Source organism: Gouania willdenowi, chromosome 24, assembly GCF_900634775.1.
Source record: "Gouania willdenowi chromosome 24, fGouWil2.1, whole genome shotgun sequence".
Classification (NCBI taxonomy): domain Eukaryota; kingdom Metazoa; phylum Chordata; class Actinopteri; order Blenniiformes; family Gobiesocidae; genus Gouania; species Gouania willdenowi.
The window spans coordinates 17030707-17038899 of record NC_041066.1 but is presented as its reverse complement, the minus strand read 5'-3'; the positions used below and the strand labels follow the sequence as shown (position 1 = coordinate 17038899).

General features: G+C 41.6%; 1 protein-coding gene across 1 annotated transcript; it reads left to right on the top strand.

Moving 5' to 3' along the window:
- The first annotated feature begins 5279 nt into the window (after positions 1 to 5279).
- Positions 5280 to 7875, top strand: LOC114457980 (terminal nucleotidyltransferase 5A-like). Its single transcript, XM_028440183.1, has 2 exons — positions 5280 to 6248; positions 6906 to 7875. Exons 1-2 carry the CDS (start codon positions 5844 to 5846, stop codon positions 7719 to 7721), a joined length of 1221 nt encoding a protein of 406 aa, XP_028295984.1. The 5' UTR covers positions 5280 to 5843; the 3' UTR covers positions 7722 to 7875.
- The last annotated feature ends 318 nt before the right edge of the window (positions 7876 to 8193 follow it).

The following is an 8193-nucleotide window of genomic DNA, read 5'->3' as shown; positions in this document are numbered from 1 at the left end:
ATGTGTTGTTGTTTTTTGTGTTTTTGTAGTCATTGTTTGTTTAAGTGCATGGCTGTTGTGTCTGTCTTTGTTGTCATTTAGTGTATTTTTGTACATTTTTGTGTACTTTGTGCATTTTTGCTGTCGATTTGTGTGTTTTGGGAGTCATTTTGTGCATTATGTCGAGTTGTACATTCCTTTCAACTTCTTGAAATACAATTTTTTGGGGGGCCCTGGGCCGCCAGGTGCCTATTTCTACTCTACATAATGAAATATCTTAAAAAAAAAAAAAAAGTAGTATTGATTGATCCAGGGTCCACAGCAAATCAAAACCTGTTCTAACCAAAGATGATCAAACTTTGGAAACAACAAGACAAACAAGGTTCCTGGGCGTGACAAATGCAAAAGAGGAGCCTGATAACCTGGTTTAGTGCCAAGCAGTGTTTGGTTGATGAAGTGAAACCAGTGGTGAAGTCTAATCCACAGTCACGAGTGATGAATCCTGCACCAATTCTAAAAGCTGCATGTTTTTAACACTCCTGTTGACAATGTCACATTAGGTAGTTAGTAAAGGAAGATCATCTTTTACCTATACTGTAATTGATGTGTGTAAGTGTGAATGAGAAGGATGATATAGAATCTAACGCCATCTGAGACCATCAGTGACTCTGGTGCAGCCATAAGCAAATTATTTACAGTCATCAATGTGGGTGGGACGATAGACTAAGTTCACACCAGTGGTGGACTGGGGCAAAAATTCAGCCCTGGAATTTTCTGTCCAGACTAGACCACTACATTATCAGCAAACATCACATAGAAGCCAATATCAAGTCAGTAATTCTCAACATGTGGCTTTTTACGTCTCAATTTTAATTGTTATTCCCTAAAAATACCCATTTTTACTTATTTACATTTTGCAACTTCCTTTTTTTACCCCTTTTCAAAAAGTTCTGACACTGGTTTCACTGTTTAGCTACCCATTGCCAATAAATATACCTTTTTTTTTGTTCTTTTTGACACTTTTATCCCAATTTTGTGCTTTCTTTAATTTTTTGGCCACTTTTCATCCAAATAGGCTAACTTTTGCCCAATAAATACCACTTGTTAAATTTTTTCCTGACGTTTTGCCTCTTTTTGTTCCACATTTTTGCCCTTTTTCACTATTGTTTGCCACCTTTTGCCCATTTATGCGAGCATTTGCCCTTACATACCATCTGGTTCCTCTTTATTTGTCCATTTTTTGGCCACTCTTGACTGCTTTTGGCCCATTTTTGGTCTACACTGTTTTCTTGGCACGTTTTTTGCAACTTTTGAACCATTCTTGGCCACCTGTTACCATGTCTGCCTCCACTCGCTTGTCAAACCCGCCCCCCCCCCAAAAAAAACCATAGTGGACCGGAATGCCAGATGGCCAGTCCACCTCTGGTTCACACTAAGATTTTATGTTGAAGTATTTAAGTTGTGATATCTTGTCAAACTATATATCGCCCTATCTTTCATTTTCAAAAGACATGCTTGTACCATTTTCTCACTATACTACTTCTGCTCTCATTGTGATGGTCTGGGTCCAGTAGAAGCCCCCTCCGTACCTATTAATCCACAACTGCCCTGCGTTTTAAATAGACTTTTTGTTAAGCTGTTCATTAATGGCTAGCTCAGGAGCTGGAGAGCTGTTCTCCATGCTATAAGTTTAGACCTGCTCTGGTGCACCAAGTATCTCATCCATCTTCATTCACGAGGCATTTAAATGTGAACCATGTCTCTCTCTTGTCGGCTGTGTTTCTTTCTCCATGTGCTTCATGTCTTTCGGTCCTGGTATCAAATATCTGAGTAATGTAATTATTAGTCTCGTGGTCTCAAGCACCACTAACTTTGGGCCTCTGTAGAGTTGACATGTTCTTTACTCTGGGTAAACAGTTTACTTCCACAGCCCATAGTTTCATATCAGTTTCTAAGTGACTCATTCCTGAAAGAAAATTTAGTTTGAAGAGGGAAAAAAATGCTTAAAATGTCCTTTTCCTGGAACGAGAGGCCAACAGGTGTGTTCAATATAAAGAAGAGAATTTATCGCTTCCTTTCACATTTTTATAGCCTGCAGGGTCATACCAAATCTTTATTTACTTGTTACTTTACAGGAATCATAAAGGGACATAACTCCAGAAAGACTCTTATCTTTTTGAACTGCCTTAACCCCTTGAAATCTAAAGGGGAAAATAGTTGAAGGTGTTAAAGGGACAAGGTGAGAAAAGGCAGGGGAGGAAGGCTTGAATACGGTTTGCTGTAATCCTCTAATGAACTTCCGCGTGTACTGTTACAATGCTGGAAACAAAGATCGAAAACCAAAAGAAAAAGAACAGGATTGAAAAGTGGAATCAAGCAATTATAGAAAATTAGGGGGATTGCAATAATTGTATAGTTATATAGTTGTATATATGTATTCATTTATTAATGACTGGGTTTATGTTGGACTTGGTGAAAACATTATGTTGCCTGAGATGTTGTATTCCAGAGCATTCAAGAATAAGTTTAGACTCCAAAAAATGAGTCAGTTTCTTAACGTGGGGATCTGTTTGGCATTCTGACAAGGGGTCGATCTAAAATCCCCCTCCAATTCTCTGATGTCGTCACACATCTGAAACCAAGCCAGCGTCATCCACTTGACAAGTCAGAGGTCAGGTCAGTACTGTAGCTATTTCACGGTAAGTCTCTCAACCAGTAAGCCTGAAACTGAGCCAGTTGTTGAATGGGGAAGAGGAGCCAGAGTCACTAATCTGCTGGGTTTCTTCATCCCAGTCTGACTATTATTACCATATGGAAAACTGAATCAAATTTGAGCTCAGCATCCTGCAAATTACATGGATTGTCAGTCTGACTTTAATTTATTGGTCCTTTTTAAAACTTAAAAAGTGCATAATTTGCTGACAATATATATGTATATATATTTACATTAAAGCTGAGCTCGTACAATATTAAAAAACAACAGAAAACACATTTATATCATTGCCATCTTAATATCTGATTATTTCAAGCATTTTGACAGTTTTTGATCTGAAAAATATGCTGATATCTCAAACATTCAAATCATTCCATGAAAGACAACCCCCATCTTTGGATGTTTTTGTTAGTGTACAAATCTATGGCACGTCTTCATTAACAGGTTAAGTGCTTCTTTATTAAAGCTTCACCATTTCCTCATCTGGAGCCATCTCTGCTACTATGAGCGTTGAGACACTCAAACCCTGATCATGACCCTGCATGTGTATTCTTGTGTCTGTGTGAACGTGTGTGTCACTGCACATAAAAGGTAATCCGCAATAAGCTGGTTTATGGGCTCGTCTGTAGTGACGCAGATACGGTAGCCGAGCTCTGCACTGATGGATTCTTCGTGACAACTAACTCGGCGAGACTATGGGCCAAAGCCTGCATCCTCACAGACAAGCTGGCAAGTTCTCATCAGGTTCTCATCAAGTTCTCATCAGTGAAAATCACTGCAGAAACAATCAAGCTTATTGCATATAAAATATAAATGTCATTTATTTGTCAGATTTGTACGCACGTCATTCATTTAGAGGTTTTCTTGTAAGTTTATCATGGAGGGGTGAAGGAATTACCTGTAGGGTGCACATGAATGAGGAAAATTATGCAAACTTTTGATGTATAAGTTAGAACAAGGATGGGCAACTTTGTTGCACAGTGGGAGCCACAAAAAGGTGATTGGATCAGAATATTATCTTAGCATTTGGATAATGACTAATCTAAGCATTAATACAGGAAATATAACGAGTTTTGTCTGATTTAAAAAATTTTTTGCAGATTTTTGTATAATTTTCTCCCATTCTTTGTGTTTTTTTAATAATAATAATGCATTGGATTTTATATAGCACTTTTATCATAGACACTCAAAGGGCTTTACAGAATTAAGGCATTATTCTTTCACTACACACTTAGTGGTGGTAAGCTACTATTGTAGCCACAGCTGCCCTGGGGCAGACTGACTGAAGCGAGGCTGCCCTAGCTTCCATCGGCCCCTCTCGCCACCACCAACATTCCCATCCAACGACTAACCAGGCACAGACCTGCTTAGCTTCTGTTTTTGGAATTATATTGTGCGTTTGTTTTGGGGCTGCACATAAGGCCCAGGGGGCCATGTTGCCCATGTCTTAGATTCAGGGGTGTCAAACTAATTTTTGCTCAGGGGCCAAATCCAGTGCAGTTTGAGCTCAAGTGGGCCACAGATTAGTTAGAAATAAAGTGCAATTTTAACACTTATGTGCCCTAGCTTTCACTTCCAAGTATAACTGATATATACAGTTTGAAATGTGCTGAGAATATCCAAGCAACAAGTGACAGAAATCAGTCCCTGCAAAAACAACACTTCAAAAATCCTTGATTTTGTGACCATTTTGTTGTAATCGGAAGAGTTTCATGGGAAAATGCTGGAATTGAGAAAATTGTAGTTATTTCCACAATCTACAATTAAAAAAAATAAAAAAAATACAGCAGTCGTGTGATATAGGCAGGCAAACATTGATGTTTACAATTGTGTATTTGGAAGAACAAAGATAGCGACCACTTAAATATTTGGCAATTTATGCAATAGCTCCTGTTTTCTCTTCCATTTTTACTTTTTCTGGTGGGCTGCACTGGATGATCTAAAGCAGGGGTTCTCAACTGGTCTCACCCTGGAACCCACATTTTGCCATGATCATTAAATCGCGACCCAATTTTTTTTTTAGAATTCAACCAACCAAATTTAGTTTTTCAAAAATAGCTGTTGAAAACACAAATACATACATGTTTTTTTTTTTTTTTTTTTTTTTTTTAAACATGAATCTATATATTTTCCTGTGCAACATGCATTTCACAACATGCCTGTCAAAAGAAAGGTTTCTTTAAAAATTAAAGGCATATTAAGGACCCACCTAGTAGAGGTCCGCAAACAACTTTTGGGTCCCGACCCACCAGTTGAGAATCGCTGATCTAAAGGGCCAGATTTGGCCCCCAGGCCTTTAGTTCGACACGTGTCTTAGAAATATTACAAAGTTGCAGTGGATAGTGTAATTTGTTTAAAGAGGGCACCATGCTGGGGCATGTTTGTGATGCTTTGGGTTGTCTGCTATAAGATTTATGAGAAAACATCTGCACAACAACCAGAGCTTCATCTGAAATCAGTCACTTTATCCAACCATTCTGACAGTCTACTCTACAACCTCTCAGCTCTCATTTACACATTTACAGCAGAGTAGGCGTGAGCTGTCAGTCAAATCCAGACCAGCCCCGCCTCTTCCCTCACTGGACTGCGGACGCACACAATTCACAACCTTTCCAGCAGCTGCGGAGCACATCTCCAGGGCATCGCACTGCGTAAACAGAGAGAAACCGGCCAAAATGTGAAAGGACAAGCAGCCGGACACCGCTTCATGAAAGTAGGTGTTTGCCCGGGGGCGTGCTTCAAGTCCGAAACATGCGGAAACTTGTTTTTTTTAACCGTGCGTCATGGACACGCAGTTTTCAGTGCGTAAAAGTAAAGGAGGAAGAAGGTAAAACTTTGTAAAATGGATGAGATGAATGCGTCTGTGCGCGTTTAGAACGTTGACAACTCTTCGAGGTTCCCTCAGGAGTGTTTGGGACAGACGGAGCTGTGCGCGTGATGCTGAACAAGCGCGTGGACTGAAGAAGTCGTCTGTGGCGCAGACTTTTATGTGAGAGCGAGGACATCACCGCCCTGTCGGTTCATTCCCGTCATGTTTGGAGACGTTTTGTCATCCACAGAATTACGCACTGAAGGCTCGACTCCGCACAGCTGGTGCTTCAGCTCCAGCTGGAGATAGTGGACTTCTGGGTGGTCTATACCTCCCATCGATATGGGCGAGAAGGTGGAATCGGACGGAGAAAGCATCAACCTCAGTGTGCTCAACTGGGAACAAGTGCAGCGTCTGGACTCTATCCTCACCAGCTCCATCCCCATCCACGGCCGATGGAGCTTCCCGACTCTGGAGATGAAGCCCCGGGATATTGTGAAGGTGGTCCGGAGCCGAATGGAGGAGAGGCGGATCCATGTCCGGGAGGTGCGGCTGAACGGATCCGCTGCCAGCCACGTCCTGCACGAGGACAGCGGGCTGGGATGGAAGGACCTGGATTTGATCTTCTGTGCAGACCTGAAAGGAGAGCTGGAGTTTCAGATCGTGAAAGATATCGTTCTGGACTCTCTTCTAGACTTTCTGCCTGAGGGAGTAAATAAGGAAAAGATCACACCAGTGACCTTAAAGGTATTTAGAATTTCCCAGTTTCACATGAACTCCATTTTTCACATATTTCAGTAGAGCTCTGTTCTCATGTTTCTAAAAACTTCTAAATCTATAAATAACAGAGAGAGAGAGATAAAATCACACCTGAAACTTCAATCATATTTGTAGCATATGTATTATTCAAATTAAGCCTCCTGCAGAGATATAAACCTTCAAACACTCAAAAGGTTTAGTTTCCAATTTAAAGAGGATTCAGTCTAATCCAATTGAAGTCGGATCCCCATTAATCAGTCACTGCTCAGTTACCTTGATACTAAGCGCTAAACGCAGTGGTCCACCAATGGTTGTGATCAGCTGAACAGTGTGACTAACAAACTCAATTCTGATATTTATCTCATGCTCAGAGCTTTAACTTGGCTCTAGCTGAAGATGTTTGCAGTAAATGTTCACATATGACCATCATATTCATGCTTTACACTAATTTTGACTTAATATATTGGCAAGAAAATGGTGTGAGAAGTAAACTCAATCATTTTTTGAGTCAAAAGATGAGACACGCCCCTAAAAAGTACATGTGATGGATTTATTTCAAACAGTAGTAATACTTGAGGTGATCGGGCCTATTTTCTGCTGTACAAAACCAATGAACACACCTAAGCTTTCTCTCTATACTTCCAGGAGGCTTACGTGCAGAAGATGGTGAAGGTGTGTAATGACTCCGATCGCTGGAGTCTCATTTCACTTTACAACAACCACGGCAAGAACGTTGAGCTGAAGTTCGTGGACTCCCTTCGACGCCAGTTCGAATTCAGCGTGGACTCGTTCCAGATTCGCCTGGACTCACTTCTTCTATTCTACGAGTGCTCTGAGCATCCCATGGCTGCCACTTTCCACCCAACGATCCTCGGGGAGAGCGTTTACGGCGACTTCCCCACGGCCCTTGATCACCTACGCAAGCGCCTCATCTGCACCAGGTGCCCGGAGGAGATTCGAGGTGGGGGCTTGTTGAAGTACTGCCACCTGTTGGTTCGGGGTTTCCGCGCAGCCTCCGACGGGGAGATGAAGCTGCTGCAGCGCTACATGTGCTCGCGTTTTTTCATCGACTTTCCCGACGTGAACGATCAGCGGAAGAAGCTGGAGTCGTACCTGCAGAACCATTTTGTGGACTTGGAGGATAAAAAGTATGACTACCTGGCCACGCTGCACGACGTGGTGCAGGAGAGCACCGTGTGCCTGATGGGCCACGAGAGGCGGCAGACGCTCAGCCTCATCTCTTCACTGGCCCTTCGAGTCCTGGCCGAGCAGAACGCAATCCCCAACGCTGCCAACGTCACCTGCTTCTACCAACCAGCTCCTTACGTCTCAGACGGCAATTTCAGCAACTATTACGTTGCCCAAGTTCAGCCTGTTTACGCCTGCCCTCCCCCACCTCCACATCAGTACCTTCATGTCTCACAACATCCCATGTATGCCACCTGGTTACCCTGTAGCTAAACTTTGTTCATGTACTTTTTGTTCTGTAACTGGTGGAACTCTGTAACCCTAAAGAGCAAAAAATGCTGAAGTTTGTATCATGACATGAAGCGAAAAAAAAAAAAACCCTGGCATGAAAAACTGATCCTTGAAGTTTATCATCATCTGGATATGATGTTGACTTGACGACAACACAAATTCACATCTTGAAAATGTATCAAATTCAAAATCATTTTGCATGGTAAGGAAAACAAATACATGCCTCCCTGAGTCACAGCGAACACATGCTGTGCTGCTAGTATTAAACATTTAAGATGCTTTTCTCATGCACAAAGAGGAACTAAACACTGTTTACAAATCTAACCAAAAGACTGATACTAAAAAAAAATAAATGTCTCAACTGCGCCCTAAAGAAACAACATAACAATGCATGCTTTATTTCCTAACAGGAAATATTATTTAAAGTGCCTGGACAAAGCCTAAAGGGAAGAGC

What these genes read in the sequence shown, in the direction of transcription:
- LOC114457980 (XM_028440183.1), top strand. Translation starts at nt 5,844, where the DNA reads ATGGGCGAGAAGGTGGAATCGGACGGAGAAAGCATCAACCTCAGTGTG. An exon ending in TCACACCAGTGACCTTAAAG is followed by an intron (nt 6,249 to 6,905) that starts GTATTTAGAATT and finishes CTATACTTCCAG; the next exon opens with GAGGCTTACGTGCAGAAGAT.